The sequence below is a fragment of the Hyaena hyaena genome, unplaced genomic scaffold (genome assembly GCF_003009895.1).
Source record: "Hyaena hyaena isolate Hyena2069 unplaced genomic scaffold, ASM300989v1 scaffold_378, whole genome shotgun sequence".
In the NCBI taxonomy this organism is placed as follows: Eukaryota; Metazoa; Chordata; class Mammalia; order Carnivora; family Hyaenidae; genus Hyaena; species Hyaena hyaena.
In genome coordinates this window covers 495,502-514,553 of record NW_024081009.1, presented here as the reverse complement: position 1 = coordinate 514,553, position 19,052 = coordinate 495,502, and the positions used below count along the sequence as shown (strand labels likewise).

The 19,052-nt window shown below is 36.6% G+C and overlaps 1 protein-coding gene across 1 annotated transcript in view; it reads left to right on the top strand.

The window, feature by feature from the left end:
* The window catches only part of LOC120244243, a 199,136-nt gene that overhangs the window by 32,427 nt on the left and 147,657 nt on the right, over positions 1–19,052 (top strand). Inside the window, exons 10-13 of the mRNA XM_039250636.1 lie at positions 2,249–2,353; positions 7,812–7,916; positions 14,077–14,130; positions 17,084–17,137. Of these exons, the coding sequence (XP_039106567.1) occupies positions 2,249–2,353; positions 7,812–7,916; positions 14,077–14,130; positions 17,084–17,137 (318 nt within the window). The remainder of the gene's footprint in view (positions 1–2,248; positions 2,354–7,811; positions 7,917–14,076; positions 14,131–17,083; positions 17,138–19,052) is intronic.

Sequence of the window (19,052 nt, the reverse complement as noted above, 5' to 3'; positions counted from 1 at the left end):
TTTAGCTATTGTGGAGAGTGCTGCTATGAACATTGGGGTACATGTGCTCCTATGCCTCAGCATTTCTGTATCCCTTGGGTAAATTCCTAGCAGTGCTATTGCTGGGTCATAAGGGAGTTCTATTGTTAGTTTCCTGAGGAACCTCCACACTGTTTTCCAGAGGGGCTGTACCAGTTTACATTCCCACCAACAGTGTAGGAGGGTGCCCGTTTCTCCACATCCTCGCCAGCATCTAGAGTTCTCTGATTTGCTCATTTTAGCCACTCTGACTGGCGTGAGGTGGTATCTCAGTGTGGTTTTGATTTGTATTTCCCTGATGAGGAGGGATGCTGAGCATCGTTTCATGTGTCTGTTGGCCATCTGGATGTCCTCTTTGGAGAAGTGTCTGTTCATGTCTTCTGCCCATTTCTTCACTGGGTTGTTTGTTTTTCGGGCGTGTAGTTTGGTGAGTTCCTTATAGATTCTGGATATTAACCCTTTATCTGATATGTCATTTGCAACTATCTTTTCCCATTCCGTTGGTTGCCTATTAATTTTCTGGGTTGTTTCCTTGGCTGTGCAGAAGCTTTTAATCTTGATGAGGTCCCAACAGTTTATTTTTGCTCTTGATTCCCTTGCTTTTGGGGATGTGTCAAGTAAGAAGTTGCTGCGGTGGAGGTCAAGGAGGTTGTTTCCTGCTTTCTCCTCTAGGGTGTTGATAGTTTCCTGTCTCACGTTCAGGTCCTTTATCCATTTTGAGTTGATTTTTGTGCATGGTGTGAGAAAATGATCTAGTTTCATTCTTCTGCATGTTGCTGTCCAGTTCTCCCAACACCATCTGTTAAAAAGGCTGTCTTTTTTCCATTGGATATTCTTTCCTGCTTTGTCAAAGATCAGTTGGCTGTATACTTTTGGGTCCACTTCTGAGTTCTCAATTCTGTTCCATTGGTCTATGTGTCTGTTTTTGTGCCAATACCATACTGTCTTGAGGATGACAGCTTTGTAGTAGAGGCTGAAGTCTGGGATGGTGATACCTCCCATTTTGGTTTTATTTTTCAGTATTACTTTGGCTATTCGGGGTCTTTTGTGGTTCCATACAAATTTTAGGATAGTTTGTTCTAGTTTTGAGAAGTATGCAGTTTTGACTGGAATTGCATTGAATGTGTAGATTGCTTTGGGTAGTAATGATATCTTAACTATATTCTTCCTATCCATGAGCATGGAATGTTTTTCCATTTCTTTGTGTCTTCTTCAATTTCCTTCATAAGTTTTCTATAGTTTTCATCATGCAGATCTCTTGTATCCTTGGTTAGGTTTATTCCGAGGTATTTTATGGTTTTTTGTGCAATTGTGAATGGTATCAGTTTCTTGATTTCTCTTTCTGTTGTAAGAAGACATTTTAAAAACTCACAGAAGAAAACATCTCTAAATAGAAATGAATGCTATCCTAAAAACTTGTATTAAATTTATTATATCAATAACTTCTTTAACTGTGAATCATAAGTAATGCTGAGGTTTCCAAAGGCCACAAAAGGCCAGAGAAGAGTCAGGGGGAGAGGGAGAGTGGAAAGAAGATGAAATAGAATCTTAAATTGAAAAATCAAACCTAGGTCTACACCGCAGACATTGAAGTGAAGGATTGGCAATTGCTTAGTGGAAATGACCTGGGAGTTAAGGAAAGTGAGAGTGGCTCCTTGTTCCTGTCTGGAGCGATGAGATCTGTGGTCTAATAGCTCTAAGGTACTAAAATATACCTGAGGCACAATTTTGCTGTCTCAGATTGTCCCAAGATAAGGTAAAAGGAAACAGGTTCTAGTTTTACCCTTCCTGTGAAAATTTTCCGGATAATTAGAAAAGCCAAATGAGTCTTGATATTCCTATTTAAAATGTTAAATGAGGGTGCCTGGGTGGCTAAGTCGGTTAATCGTCCGACTTTGGCTCACATCATGATCTCACAGTTCTTGGGTTCAAGCCTCGTGTCGGCCTCTGTGCTGACAGCCAGCTCAGAGCCTGGAGCCTGCTTCATATTCTGTATCTCCGTCTCTCTCTGACCCTCCCCTGTTCACGCTGTCTCTCTCTCTCAGAAATAAATAAAACATTAAAAAAATTTAATGTTAAGTGATAATATGAAGACATAGATTACACTTTCTCTTTTTAAAATATCATTAGCACAGGCTGATTAAATTAATGATACACAGAAACGAATGTTTTTTTAATATTGTGGAAACATTCCGTTTTTCTTATTTCCCATCCCTATTGCTTTCCTAAGGTGGGAAGGTTAATGTGAATAATTTGGACAGCATTCTGGGGGAAATGAGGATTAAGCTTCCAGAAAAGGAACAGAAAAAACTGACAGAAAACCTGCTACTTAATGGTAAGTATTTTAGAAATAACTGTGTCTTTGAAGGGAGTTAGTACTTGTGAAGATGCATATGAGAATTTCTAAAGCTTAGTAGCAGTGGCACTGAGAAGATAGTTTGCAGATCTGAAGGAAGGATTAATTCCTAATGTAAAAGTCCTATTAATTCATTTTTATAAATCCCAGGGAGCAGAATGAAGTTCTGTCTGTAGTTCATTGTTTCATTTAACACTCTAAAAAGAACTTCCTTTCCCCCATCATACCCATATCCTCACAATGTTCAGATTTATATCTCAGATCAATTTTCTCACTCAAATATTGTGTATTAGAAGTTCTATAGGACATTTCTTTTTTTTTTTTTTAATTTATTTATTTATTTTTGAGAGAGACACAGAGAGAGCGAGCAGGGGAGGGACAGAGAGAGAGGAGAGACAGAGAATCCCTAGCAGGCTCTGCACTGTCAGCACAGAGTCTGACACAGGGCTCAATTCCACAAACCATGAGATCATGATCTGAGCTGAGATCAAGAGTCAGACTAACCAATTGAGCCATCCAGGTGCCGCATAGGACATGTCTATGACTGTCTCTCAGACATCATAGATTTTGTCAGAAACAATTCATAATTTTCATTGTGGTATTTGACCAAAGCAGCCACATGGAGCTTTTAGAAATATGTTGGGGGCATATTTGATTGTTACAAATTATTGTCACCAAGTGATTGTAAAAGTGGATGCTATTGGCACTATATTCCTTGAGTGTCAGGGATACTAAGTGCTATGCAATTCATTGGGCTTTTCAGCACAATGAAGAATCATTCCTCAAGAGTATGCCAGTGGCTCGTCCAGCAGCTGAGAAACTCTGGCTCCTGTTTTCATACTCTTTCACAATTGTGCTGCTATTGTTATTACCCTAGTAATATAAGCTAAAATCCTGAGAGTCAACCTTTACTCACCTGGCTCTGACGTAACTAGTTGTATTACAAATGAGTCCCACCATCCTCCCCTGTTATAAAATGTGAGCTTCTTTTGTCAGAGACCCTGCCTGAATCTTCATTGTGCATCTTTGTCCCCTGACCCAGCAAAGTATCTTTTACATATTAGCTATGTAATAAATATTTAATTAATGAATAGAATAAATGAAAGGAGTTTCTACCCCAAATGAGAGAAACAAAAAGAATGGCGATCCTGGATAGTGATAGTAAAGTATTGACAGAAGCCTCAAATATTTACTGACTTTTGTACTTAATTAAATCCTTTATAATAATATTATACCAACTGTTTGTTAGTACTGAGAAGCTCTCATAGCTATCCCACACAAAATCAGTTGTCTTCTGACATTATAGGAAGTGCTACTATTTTGTTTGTCTTTAGGAACTTGTATTCTCAGGGAAGCTTATTTATTTATTTTATTTTTTAATTTTTATTCTTTTATTTTGAGACAGAGACAGAGAGAGAGGAGACAGTGAGCATGTGAGAGAGGGGCAGAGAAAGAGGGAGAGAGAGAATCCCAAGCAGGCTCCATGCTGTCAGCACAGATCCTAAAGTGGGGCTTGATCCCACAACCCTGAGATCGTGACCTGAGCTGAGATCAAGAGTCAGACACTTAACCGACTGAGCCATCCAGGTGCCCCGCTCAGGGAAGCTTGTAATCTATTGCAGTCTATTCCATTCTCAATGACATGGTAGAAAGATAATTTCATATACGATGCAGAGATAGAGACCAAAACTTTTCTTCTTACTTTCTTCCAATTTCTTCTTTGTCATCCCCCATCCCCCATGTCCTTCTAGTCTGAGTCAATGAATGTCCCTTTTTCAATTATAATTTACTTTATTGGGACTAATTACAATTTCATTATACTTAGTAGAGTTATTGGAGGATTTTGTGAATACCCAGATCACCCCAAAAGAAACCCTATATCCTTGAGCTATCACCCTTTTATTCTCTCCTTACCACCCTACAAGCCCAGGCAACTACTAGGTTTTTTTTTTTTTCCATCTCTGTTTTGTCTCTATTACCTATTCTGGACATTTCGTATAAATGGGATAGTACGTAGTCTTTGTGATTAGCTTCTTTCACTTTGTATGATGTTTTCAGGTTCATCCATATTGTAGCTTGTATCAATATTCCATTCTCCTTTTTTTCCAATTTATTTATTGTGGTAAAATGCACATAACATAAAATTTACAATCTTAACCATTTTTAAGTGTCCAGTTCAGTGGTATTAAGCACCTACACATTTTTGTGCAACGACTACCACCATCCATCTCCAGAATTCTTTTCATTTTGGAAAATTAAAACTCTATATCCATTAAGCAAAAACTTCCCATTCTCCCCTACCCTGTGCCCCTGACAACCACCATTCTACTTTCTGTCTGTATGATTTTGACTAATCTAAATACCTTATATATGTGGAATCATGCAGTATCTATTTTCATGACTAGTTTATTTTATTTACCCTAATGTCCTCATGTTTCATCCAGGTTGTAACATATGTCAAAATTTCCTTCCTTCTTAGGGCACTTGTGGGGATGAGCACTGGGTGTTATATGGAAACCAACTTGACAATAAACTATTTGTAAATAAATAAATAAATAAATAAAGAGAAAGTTAAAAAAAATTTCCTTCCTTCTTAAGGCTTAAGAATATCCTACGATATGTATATATATATTCATTCAGCCATCAGTGAATACTTGAGTTGCTTCCACATTTTAGTTATTGTAAATAATGTTCTGTGAACATGGGTATACAATTTCATTCCTTTTTGTTGCCAAGTAATATATTCTGTTGTATGTGTGTATGTTTTGTTTATTCACTCATCATTTGTTGAACATAGGGGTTCTTTCCACCTTTTGACTATAATGAGCATTTCTAAACATATACAAAGCAGGAAGAATAATGTAATGAAAAAGAATAAAGAGTAATATAATGAACCTTGATTCAACAATTACGAATATTTGTCTCACTTGCTTCTTGTTTATTCTTTATATTTCTGACTGAAATATTTCAAAGCAAATCCCATTTCATTTAGTCCCTACATACTTCAGTATGCATCTCTTAAAAAAAAAAACAACGGACCTTTTAACATAACTGCAATACCATTATACAGCTTATTTTTAAATTTCCCTTCTTTAAATATTTTTTTACAGTGAGCTTGTTCAAATAAAGAACCAAACAAGCTTTACACACTGTATCTATTATGTATCTATTAAGTATCTATTATGATACTTAAATCTCATGTACTCTATATCTGTTCCTTTACCGTCTCCCTTTTTTCTTTTTAGGCACTGATTTTTTTTCTTTTTTTTGAGGAAACTGTCCCAATTGTCTTGTAGAATTTCCCATATACTCAAAAAAACCTCCCATATACTAAATTTGCCTGTTTTTGTCTGTTTTCTCATCTCTCTTTTTCCTCTATTGTCTGTATTCCTCATAAACCAGGAGTCCGCTCTAAATGGCTGAATTATTTTCAATTTCAACATTTTTTTGACAAGAATACTTCCTAAGTAATACTGTGCATTTCACATTGCATTTCATCAGGAAATAAAGATCTAATTTCTCTTTTTGAAAATGGCTATACAGTTGTCCCAAATCATTTATTTAAAAGTCCATCACCACTTCCTTCAATTTGAGATGCCATCCTAACTACATACTTGATTTCCATGTGTACTTATCTATTTTGAGAATTTACATTCTGTTCTATTGGTCTGCTTCTTCATGCTTTAAATTGTATTGAATTTTACAGCTTTATAATCTTTTAGTAGATCTAACCTCTCACTCCTCAGCCCTTGTACACATACACACACACACACACACACACACACACACACGGCACGCACACACACATATGCTCCCTTCTCCCCCTGCCCAGTTTTGGTTGATCTTTATAGAAACATCTTTTTTGTGTGACTTTTAGTAGGAGTGTATTTGCCTTTTCTTTTTTTTTTCTGTTTCATTTTCCATTTGCTGTGTAACATATTTCCTAGTGTGAAGAAGATTGACTTCTTAGGGTTTGAAAACCACTTATATTATGAGAGGACTTATCACACATACATATTTACTACTGAGCCAAGTTTAAATCCCAATATAATGAAGAAATATGAAAGCATATTGTGCACCATTGTTCCTTGTTTTCTTTGGTTAGAAATATTGACTATCCTTTCAACTTTAAATTTAACATCAAAATCTCCCACATTCAATGCAGATCTGCATTATTGTGAGTCACGATTATACCATGTGGTGCTGTACCCACTTGGCTGTAGCTGGGGCCTTCATGGGTGCAGACGATGCCATGTGTACATTGTGCACCAGTAAGAATGCCCTGTAGATATCATGAGCTGCTTACTAGGAAGCTCAGGAAAGACACGGCACCTCTACTTGGCACTAAGCCAAGGATTGTCACAAAGGACTTGCCTGTAGCCCTAGATTGACTAGTGGGTACAGGATGAATTCCATGTGGTTCAAGGTCCCCTTCATACTCCCATACATCTGCTTGTTTCCTTCCTCTCTCCTTCCTCCTCTTTCCCCCTTCTTTTCATTTCTATTTTTTTTCTTTTTTGGCTATACTGGGTCATTTTGTGTTGTTTCCTATTTCCTGCAGATGCAGATACTTTCTAGCTTATTTTCCATTGCTTTACACATAGGAGGCATAATAGTTTTATAATTTGTGCCTGATAATTTCTAAATGTAAAGTTTTTGTGAGTATATTGCTGTTGCCTAATATTTCTGCGTATTCTCTCTCAGGCAACTTGTTTCGTTCTGTGTTCCATTCTTTTGAGTGTGAGCTATTTTCCTTGGAAAATTATTGAGAGAAACTTTTGAGAGTAAGGAAGGAAGCACATTCCTAGGGAATACTTGCCTTTGCTTCTGCTGGGCACTTGGACAGAACCACCCACACTCCATGAGGTCATCAGCATTACAGTTCAACTTCAGATGGAGCAAATATCATTAGAACACAAACAGTAACAGTGTTCTGCGTACCTGCCTAGGTTCCTACTTTTCATTAGATTTTGCACTGGTAACTTATTCTCCTATCAGCTCTTTAGTACTTTTGAGGAGATACTTTTTACATTTTATCCAAGATTTCAGTTTTTAGAAAGAAGGTTTGTCTGAGTAACATAGTCCTCTGCATATATGGAAACAGAACTTGATTACAGATTTTTGTCAGAAGTTGAGGCCTCTAATCTAAGAGTTCAGGGAAGAAAAAAAAAACAACCCTCATAGTCAGCCACAGTTTGATTTTACCATTTGCTGTTAAAGATTTAAAAATTGCTCAATCACCTGGAAGATTTCTATCCTAATTCTAATATCCTTATTGACCCTCTTGATATATATGGATAGACTATATTAAATATAGATAGACTATATATAAATATAAATTTCATGAGACTGATAGTCATTAATGCACTGTAAGTAATACCAGTGGTCACATTTTGGAATCAGTAAGTTTTTCCCATATTCTCTTCTTTTTCACAAGGAGAGATTATTGATGTCGATAAAGTTGATACTCCTTTGCAAAATATGAGGATGAACCTTTCAGAAGAGGAAATTGATGAGCTGACACATGATCTACCCGTTGGTGGTGAGTATTTAAGGATATATTTGAATTGGTTAGTATGAGCTTCTAAAAGAGAATCTCTGAAAACTCTAATTTGGCATTAAGAAGATGGAAAACATTAAAGATGACTCACACTGTAAGTAAACATGTTTTGCCCCTTGACATTTTCAGCAACTTCATTTCCACTTGGAGTATGGCCAGGGCCACAATTATATTTGGACAAAATTAGAGAAAGTGCTGTGAAGGGAAGGGAATTGGGTGCATAAAATACAAGAAACTGTAACACAGAAAATTTTTTTAAAAATTAGAGAAAAAAGAGCATAGCCCAAAGTGGGACATTATTTTTAATTGTTTTAAAGTAAGCTCCAGGTTGGAGCTCAATTCACAACCTGAGATCAAGTCCCATGCTTCACCGACTAAGCCAGTCAGGTGCCCCAAAGTGGAAAGTTATTAAAATAGCATTTCTGTCTTCATCTGACCATTTTCAAGGACATTTAAAAAGGCAGAATAGGGTGTCTGGATGGTTCAGTCTGCTGAGCATCCAACTCTTGATTTCAGCCCAGGTCATGGTCCCAGGGTTGTTTGTGGGATTGAGCCCTGCATCCAGCTCTGTGCTGAATGTGGCCTGCTTTGGATTCTCTCTCTCTCTCTCTCTCTTTCCCCCCCCCCTCTTTCACTTACTCTGAAAAAAAAAAAAAAAGCAGGAGAAATGAGAAGTGTAGGACCTATTTCCTACACCAAAGGAATAGGACCAAATCTTCCAGATACTGTTGAAAGGAAAAGGAGCCATAACCACTCAGCATGACTGTGTGGAATGTGTGGATGCCCACTGGCCCCACTCTTGCCTGCATTCCCTCATTCCTGAGCCAGACTCCATGGTCCAAGGACTGTTCCCAAAGCTCTAATTTTCCTTGATGGGCTGAAGACAAAGTCTAAAGTTTAGTAAATTCTGAATTGGGGCTAAAAGAATTCTCAAAGTAAATAAGCAAAAGTTACATAGTAGCCTGAGAACGTTACAGTAGGGCTAGGAAGTATCTGTCTGGAACAGTCCTTAACTATCTTATAACCTTAGAGGAATCAATACTGGCTCATCTTATTAAGGTGCATTTAATCCCATCATTCTCTAAGATAAGCACTGTTCCCTCAAATATATTTTTGTTAATTCATTTAATTTAGTCTCTACTTTTTACCACTGTTAAAGTTCTAGAAGGACTATGCAAGTGGTCTTCATCGTCTTGTTTTCTTTGCTTGCAATGGTGTATCCATTAGGAAGAATGAACTAGATATGGAACGATCGGCTTTCGTAACAGAAAACTACTATTTGTCTATTTGAGATTACAATGAAATTTTTTAATATTGCTTTAAAAAAGCAGAATAATGGGAGGGAATATAGCTATTATTTGAAATTATCCTCTGTTATTGCCATTGATTCCTGCTTCCTATTTTTTAAAAAAAAGTTTTTAATGTTTTTATTTATTTTTGAGAGAGAGAGAGAGAGAGACAGCATGAGCAGGGGAGGGTCAGAGAAAGAGGGAGACGCAGAATCCGAAGACAGGCTCCAGGCTCTGAGCTAGCTGTCAGCACAGAGCCCGACGCGGGGCTCAAACCCAGGAACTGAGATCATGATCTGAGCCGAAGTCAGATGCTTAACCGACTGAGCCATCTAGGTGCCCCTCTGCTCCTTATTTTAAAATAATAATTTAAGATCAACCAACACAATGAAAATCATTGTGATATTAAAAAGTATACATGAAATAAAATAGATGTGTAATGATTAATCCTTTTTTCTTTAAATCAGAGTTAGAATTTTTTTAAGTTTATTTATTTATTTTGAGAGAGACAGACCATAAGCGGGGGATGGGACAGAGAGAGGTGGGGAGAGAGGATCTGAAGTGGGCTCTGCGCTGACAGCAGCAAGTCTGATGCAGCCTTGAACTCACCAACCATGAGATCATGACCTGAGCCAAAGTCAGATGCTTAACCAACTGAGCCACCCAAGTGTCCCCAGAGTTAAAATTTTAAATTATTGCTTATTGGTGATCAGCTCATCTGAGGAGTTACCATCAGTCTTCAGCTTAAAATGAAGTTTTGTGAAAGATTAAGGCTCAGGCATAGAGCCTCAATTATATCATTGGGGACAGTAAGACCCCATTAAGGGCAAAGCTCTTCTTATAATGTGTCTGTCAGGATGGAGATATGAATTTACTGGAAAGGGCAAGATTGAGTTGAAATGTGACCCAAGTTAAATAGCAAGTTTTACACCCAGTAGGTGTTATCATCTTTGTTTCTGTGCATTTCCAGTTTTCATGCTTTTTTTCCCAGAATTTCATGTTTTTCTGACCTCACTCATTGGTTTTACCACAGAAATAACTTTTGGAATGTTCTGCCTCAAAATATCCAGAAGAAAAACAAGGAAGATTCTCTTTAGCCTAGAGTTAGCAACTAAATGAACAACTTATGTATCTTTTTCCTGTTTACTGTTTTAATACTTGTTATTGTGTATATGCAAGTGTTGCATAACTTCTTTGAGTCACTGCATACTTCTAATACTTCAGTAAATATTTGTCGAATTATCTAGGACCTTCATTTGTAAATTTTCCATGTTATAGAGAGTTTTAGGTTTATATATATACTGTAATTTATCACTTATAATCTAATAAAACTCAGGAATTTTTAAAGCAACTTACCAACCATGATGTCTTTTAGGTTATTTTTCTTTTTTGGCCAAGTATGTATCTCAAATATCATCTTTTTGTGAGATAATTCTGTTCTTTAATATATTAATGTCTTTTTAAATATTGTATAATATTCAATTGGGTATCTACTATGAAATCATTACATTTGGGACGTTAAGCTCAAAATGAATATTTTACTCCAGTAAATCATAAATCATGCAAATCAAGAGTAAACTGGTCTGCCTGGGTCAGTGAACATGAAAGGAAATAGTAATTAGGATCTCAATAAAGAAAGAGATAATTTCAAAAGTCCAATTAAAACAGTTGTGAATAAGATCCCAATTTTAAATTTTGTTTTCCCCGGCCTAGTCCAAATCATATTTGGTTTTCCAAAGTCTAAAGCTAAAAATAAGGTCTGTTGAAAAGAGGTGACTGTTGAGTCTCACACCTTTAGAGTTTTGCTATATGACATGGATGAAAGCAGTTGTTAAAACAGGCACATTTAATAGTAAGTAGAATGATTATTTTCCATGTCCTTGTGTGCTCATTGGGGTACGAGTGGGATAACATTTGATAGTGAGTGGAATACCACGGAGTTTCCTGTTTTGCATTTCTCAGTGAACACCATGTATTTGATTTACATTTTCTTATGGTTCTTGGGAAGATTGAAATGAGAAAGCATATGGTTGGAATGGAACCTTTTGCAGATAAATAAGAGACTATCACTTTTGTGCTTCAAAATGTTTTGCTCACAGGGATGGTTGATCAAAAATAGTTTAGGGAAGAGGGTTAAAATGCCACAAAGTTCTCTTACTATAAGTCACCTTTTTCTCAATTCAGCTTTCACTTGGTTGATATAAACCTTTGACTGTTTTCCAGAGTTCTAACCAAGTTGATTCTAATAGTTCTTTCTTGCTCATTTGGTGTTTTGGTGGAAGGATAGTTTCCCCCTTCTTCTCCCCCTTGGTCCTCCGTTAAGTTCCTCCTAATCCTCCGACACGTGCAAGCATATGGTGGAGGTTCCTCAAAAAGTTAACAATAGAACTCCCCTATGACCTAGCAATAGCACGGCTAGGAATTTACCCAAGGGATACAGGAGTGCTGATGCATAGAAGCACATGTACCCCAATGTTCATAACATTAAAATTTTTTTAATTGGCATTTTTTATTCCAACTTTTCTTAGTGCCACATCTCATTGGATACCAAGTCCTACCAATTAGGAGTGCTGACTATTTCATACACCTGTGATCTGACCCTTGCTTTCCTTTTAGCTTTATCTTTTATTATTTCCTGACTCCACATTGCCCTATAACCCTGAAGTGTCTGAACCATATTATTGGATACAGGCAGGGTTCAAGATTCTTATACAGGATAGTCCCCACCCTGTTGCAAAGCAGTGGCTATGAATGGATGAATTTTAGCGGGAGGGTTTCCTGATTTTATCGTTTGCCATACATCAACCCAACTATTCTATTACAAGATGTTTATTTTTATTTATTTTTTATAGTTTATTGTAAAGTTGGTTTACATATAACACCCAGGGCTCATCCCAACAAGTGCCCTACAGGGTATTTATTTGTCCTTCTCACCCCAGAAACTGACTTGTTCAGAGATTTTATTAAATTTATTATTAAATATACTTTAATTTTTAGTGCCTCATATGGTGCCTGAAATTTAGTAGATAATTCATAAAATTTTCTCCAACCAATGAACATACAGATCTTCTTTGTTATCTAATGCTTATACCGTGGCATCTGATTTGATTATACAATTGTCCTTTTCCACATGCTCTCCAACTCCTAGGACAAAAATACTTAGGCATATTTCACCAGGCCAATTCTTGTCTATAAAACTAATCTCAAAGTTTACCTGTTCCAGAGCTCCCTGATCCATGGAAGTCACTTTTTTTACCCTTCCTCTTAGTTAAAATTCATCCTATACACACATATATTATTATACACTTAGCATATTGTATAAAAAGTGAGTGTCTTTATATCACTGTCACTTGTTTATGAACTGTGGTTTTCTCGTAAATAGAAACCATGCCTACATCATTTTATATTTTAGAGGCAATAAATATTGAAGGATGGATGGAATGATGGAATAATTAGAGAGATTAAACAAAATAAGCAAAAAACAGTGAAAAATACAAGTAATTCAAAGTGGCAGAAAGTCCTTAAGAGGAATATCAAATACAGGCTGGACTTACAACACTTCAGTTTAGCAGTACATAACCAAAGGGCTCCAAATCACTGGTAAAAATGTTATCAAAACAAAAAGACAATCATTGCCTAATCATCGCTTATGCAGTTTTCTGCTTTCCAAAGAAGTTGTGGCAGAAATTATACTCATTTTTGGAACAGCCAGCAACATCCTGACCAAGTGATATACAAGGGGATACTTGTTCATACTTAGCACATAGGTGCAAACTTGGCCTTCTCTTAAAATCCCCCCTCAGAACCATCCTAATTCCAAATTATTCCCAATAAGACATAATATTCTTCTAAACTTTATTGCTTTTTATGATGCATTACCCTTTTAAAAAAAAAAATAATAATAGTGTAGGGTGCCTGGGTGGCTCAGTCAGCTAAGCATCCAACCCCAGGTCAGGTAATGATCTTATGGTTCGTGGGTTCAAGCTCCGTGTTGGGCTCTGTGCTGACAGCTAGCTCAAAGCCTGAAGACTCTTCAGATTCTATATCTCCCTCTTTCTCTGACTCTCCCCTGTTCATGCTGTCTCTATCTGTCTCTCAAAAATAAATTTAAAAAACATTTAAAAAAATAAATAAAAACTACTTGTTAAAAAAATAAAATAAAATAATAGTGTTACACAAAGACTTCATGAAACCATAGGACATAGGAGAAAAAGCCTGTACATCTGACTCATCACATAGAATTTTTATTAACCCATTAGCTTTCAATGAACTGTTGAATCCCCTTTGTAACTAATTATGTTACCAGAAGTCTTTTCAGTTTGGGGACTTTCTGAAATAGCTACCCTTCTTTTAGGGTTAAAGTGAAATACATACCTATCTTTATAAACAAGTATATATAGTGTTAATAGAAGAAACATGTCTCCAATTTCCATGATCAAAAATCCCAAGATAGTTGTGATAGACAAAGAAGCTAGGGAAAGGCAAATTGGGAAAAGGTAGGAAGATAAGAAAGGTGGCCCCCAAAAACTCTCTGACAAATGTGTCTGAACCAAAGCTGAGAACTTGCTACACAACCAAATAAGTCACTGGGACCTTTTACCAGTGAGGTAGAGAGCGATCTTCAAATTCAAGAGGTACATTCAAGATTCCATTTTGTCCAAGAGATAAAGACTCTCCCTCAACTAACGTGGAGTTAATTCTTAACATCCAGGGTTTATATCCTTAGAGATGAGTCAGATAAAGCAGTGGAGCTAATGAACTTTGATCTCTTATTTTCCACTTTATCCTATTTTTTTGTTCTGTTTTACATACGACCCTTTGGCCTTATTACCTTATTTTGGCTTTCCTTGTAGCTAATGGGAAGGTTGAGTTCAGCACATGGATGGATACAGTGACCACTGTTACAGGTTAGTGAACAATTACTGTGAGTCTAAGTTCCTAATTCTTAGATTAAATTATTACTTTAATTCTCTATTCCAGCTCTCCCATCACTACCTTTTTGCTCTGCCATTTACCATTTTATTGGAGAAGCATTTCTACTTTATTTTTTTTTCTTTCATAGTTTATTGTCAGGTTGGTTTCCATATAATACCCAGTGCTCATCCCCACAAATGCCCTCCTACTTTAATTGTTTAAAATATGGGTTGGCAAACTCTGACCCTTAAGCCAAATCTGCTTCCTTTTTTGTAAACAATTTCATTGGAACACATCCAGCCCATTAGTTTATGTATTATTCATGGCTGCTTTTACCGTACAAAGGTGGAGCTGAGTAGTTGTGATAAAGATCCTAAGTCCTACAAAGCCTAAAGTGTTTTCTATTGTTTATGAGCTTTTATAGAAAAGTTTGCTGATTCCTAGCCTAAACTTTAACTTCCACTGAGGTAGATTAATTTTAATGAATTAATTTTAACACCCCCTTTTACTCCAAGCAGTCTTTGTTTACATGATAAATTGCATGGAATTTTAACTTTTGATTATTTACACTATATACTTCAGTGCACTGCCTTGATAAAAAATTCTTTATTCTCTGAGGTTTATTCCAAACAGTACTTCAATATGTATAATCTGAGTGTCATGAAGGGAAACTGTCTTGCTGCAATTGTAGCCTCAAAGTATACTACCAGGCAAGCTAGCCCAGAGTTCACACAACAGAAAGGCTCATGGACCCAGTTAAAATGTTTGAATCAGACAGCATTAAATCATTTAAAAACACACAGCAAAAATGAGGTGGAAATATGGAATACATTAACAAACTTAGGGTAGAGTGACTGGAAGGACCACACTATTTGAATCTAGGTACATAATGTGCATAATAAATTTTGTGTCTCTGTTCAACAGCATTAGTTTTGCCTGCTGCTGATGTGGTTATAAGAACCAGTGTTGAGATTCAAGCAGATGGGCTCACAGACGGAAAGTGCTCCAGCCGTGATACAAACTTGCTCTTTCAGAAAGACACAGGGTTAAGGGTACCTGGGTGGCTCAGTCAGTTGAGCATCTAACTCTTGACTTTACATCAGGTCATGATCTCACAGTTCATGGGATCAAGCCCCATGTCAGTCTCCGCACTGACAGCACAGGACCTGCATGGGATTCTCTCTCTCTCTCTCTCTCTCTTTTTCTTTCTCTCTGCCCCTTCCCCACTTTATCTCAAAATAAATAAACAAGAAAGAAAGAAAGAAGGAAAGAAGGAAAGAAGGAAAGAAGGAAAGAAGGAAAGAAGGAAAGAAGGAAAGAAAGAAAGAAAGAAAGAAAGAAAGAAAGAAAGAAAGAAAGAAAGAAAAGAAAGAAAGAAGACAGACACAGGGACAAGTACCTGTAGCTGATAGTTGTAGCTAGCCATTAAGGCCATCAAAGAGCCATAGGTTTTGTGTTCCTTGAACAGAGGACAGAGAAGACCTAAAAATGGGGGTCACTAATGGATTGCCGGATTAGAGTCATTTGAATAAAGAGTGTCATAAATATTTACCACATCTTGAATATTTAGTGCCTCTTTTTGGTGCCTCAAGCAATTTTAGAGTATCATAAATATTTAGTGTTTCTTATATATTTAGTCTAACAGATATATATGGAGAATGTGTTCACTAAATATATGTAATGCCTCGTGAATTATTATATATTGCTTCTATCAGAATATCTATTAGATATTTCCTTATTCTAGATAATAGATACCATAATAGATACTCTCGATTATATATAATATATTAAATATAATAGATATTCCCTTCTATCTTACATACCCTTTACTTAAAAACTACTGTCTGTACTGCAAACATCCTAAAAGATTTATAAACTGCAAACTTGAACTAATGTACTTCCTTAACTTGTGTAATAGAATTAAATGTTCTCAAAGGCAAATGCACATTATGCTGAATTAACATATTAAGTAGTGAAGTAAAACCAGACACAACACTCATAATTAAGGGAATAACAGAGACACTGAATTTTAAATATCTGTGATATTTTAAATAACTTGGAATCCCCCCAGTCACTTATATCTTGCTTAAATTACTCTACTCCATAATCATAGATGATGAATTTTTTGAGTAAAGGGAACAATTCTGTTTCCGTGATGGCTGATGGCACAAGAGTCTCATGCTACTTTCTTCATGGGATATTGAATGATCTGCCAAGTAGACAAATGACTTCTGTTTTCATATTTTGGAGATTTTAGGTCATATTCAAACTTTTCATCTACTTACATTTTTTTCTTTGAAGGAGGAGAAGTAAACGTCAGTGATATTCAAAGTGTTCTGGAAAAAATGGGGATAGAGCTCACAGATAAGGAGTGCTCAGAACTAAAGAAATATCTGCCAGTTGATGGTGAGTATTTAAAAAAGAACAATGTAGCCTTTAAGGAACTTAGACTTGTGTTTATTTTTTGATAACTTCTGGAATTATCTCCATTTGATTAAAAGAGAATTTAGAAGAGATTATGCCATTCCAGTTTAAGAAGTAACCTCAGTGGTGCTACTTTATACAATCATTGGCCCCTTCAGTCACTAACCTGGTTATTAAATCAAGGAAGTGCCTGTTCTAACTTTTTATTCAAGACATCCTCAAGAATAAACAGGAACATGGGGAAAGTAAAAAGAGTGAGAAAATACTGTAAACGGAAAATGGAGAGATTAGAAGGAAGCATAGAGAATGAAGATGTGTGTGTTTCAGCATAGTAGAGTGCCACCAATAAGTCCCTCATGAGCCAAGGAGCCATATTCTGAATTTTCTCCACTTGTTACTGGGTTTTTTTATTATTTACAATTAAATTAGGCCTTTTCTGGGGGGTAAATAATGATGTCTGTCTTTCCAAAATGTCTAACTTAATCTCTCATTGGCGTGGTCTGATTTGTTTCTTTCTTATAGCTGTTGGAAAGGTGTACCAAAATAGGTTGATAGATGGTGTGAAGAGCCTTAAAGGTAAGTGACAGGTACAGCAAAAAAGCAGATGAGTCTGAATCTGAAAAGCAGATGAAGAGCCTTTGCCACTGTGTGTATGTGTGTGTAAAACCATATTCGTGTTTTTTCCAAAGATCTTTTCCGTATTTATTTTACAAAATGACCTCCTTTGCCATTCTTTTACCTTAAGATGGAAGCAAAAATCCACATAAAAGTAGGACTCTTAAATAACTTCACCCTTAATGAAATGGTGAACTAAAAAAAATGTCTAACCATCATAAGTAGATAAAAGGAAGTTTATGTGTATAGTCATGGATTCTAAGATCATGAAGAAATGTCTTCTTTGAAAATTCATGACGATGGGCCTATGTTCACACTGGTTCCAGTTCATATTTGTACCCCCTGTATGACCCAGGAACTCACAAAAATTTAACAGAAAGTGGGCAACTGGGTGGCTCTGTCAGTTGAGGGTTTAACTTTGCCTCGGGTCATGATCTCATGGTTTGTGGGTTTGAGCCTGCTTCAGATTCTCTGTCTCAGTCTCTCTCTGCCCCTCCTCTGCTTACATGCATGTGTGTTCTCTCTCTCTCTCTCTCTCTCTCTCTCTCTCTCTCAAAAAAAAAAAATGAAACAAAAGAAAAAAAATTTTTAAAGTGAACACCAGCATTGTGGTAACTCTAGTATTCAAGAACATCACCTTTGTATCACGGTCAGTAAGATTTGCCCTATAAAACTTTTCTTAAAATGAACTTGAAACAGAAAATTACAAAAGATATGAAAAAATGTATGCCAATATATACAATAAAAAATGGAACCCCAAAGACTTCATATGATACAAATACTTTAGATAGACCATAAAATAAGTATGCTTGTGACTAAATTCACAAAAGGAAATTGAAAATATTCTTAAAAAGAAACTACCACAGGAAACAGTGGATTTGAAAAGAGGCAGAATTTCTAGAAATGAAAAGTCTAGCCTGAAATTTTTAAAAAGATAATGGTTTCATTAGCAGATTAGATAAAAATGAATTAATTGGAATACTAGAATAGAACTCTGAAATAATTACCAAGATCCCAGCAGAGAGAGACAAAAATTACAAATCAGAAGAAGGGGTAAGAGGCATGAGGGTCAGAGTGAAAAATCTGCCAATTTATCCACCAGTAGTACAGAAGAGCTAACAGAGACAAAGAAAGAAAATGCTAATTTGAAGACTTAACAGTTGGTAATTTTTTATGATTGTTGAAAGACATGGATCCAACTGAGGACTGATGGATGTGGGGGGGAGGGGGGATGGGCATGGAGGAGGGCACTTTGGGGATGAGCACTGAGTGTTATGTGGAAACTAATTTGACAATAAACTATTTGTAAAAAAAAAAAAAAAAGAAAGACATGGATCCTTAAACGCAGGGCATGTATTGAATCCTAAAATGTCACTTGAGAGGTCTCTGCTTAATCATATTGTAAGGAAGTCACAGAACACCAAAACAGAACAAAGCCCTACAGGCAACCACGGTGCGTTCTGACTGCCTACAAATGAACAATTAGACTTATAGTGGGCTACAGTGAGATGCCACCTCACACCCCATAGGACTGTGATTTTATAAATCGCCTCTGGAAGCTCAACCAGGTCTCCACAGTGAGTAGTGGAGAAGAATCTCCTCATGCTTCTGGCAGGGGGAGAGGAAAAGTAACCATTTTGAAAGAGCCCAGAGCATTCTGTTGTTCATTAAAAGATTGCCCTAAGGAGAAACTATTTAACTACAGCCTACCCTGCTGAGGTCTTATCAGAGACTAACTCATCTGGGGGAAGGAAAAGACCCGGCTTCAGCCTATTCCAGCCACAGCACATGTGATGTTCACAGTCCAGAGGCTCACTAACAGATTGAGACTTAATCATAAGTTTATAGTATGCCTCCCCTCCCTGGACATCTTACC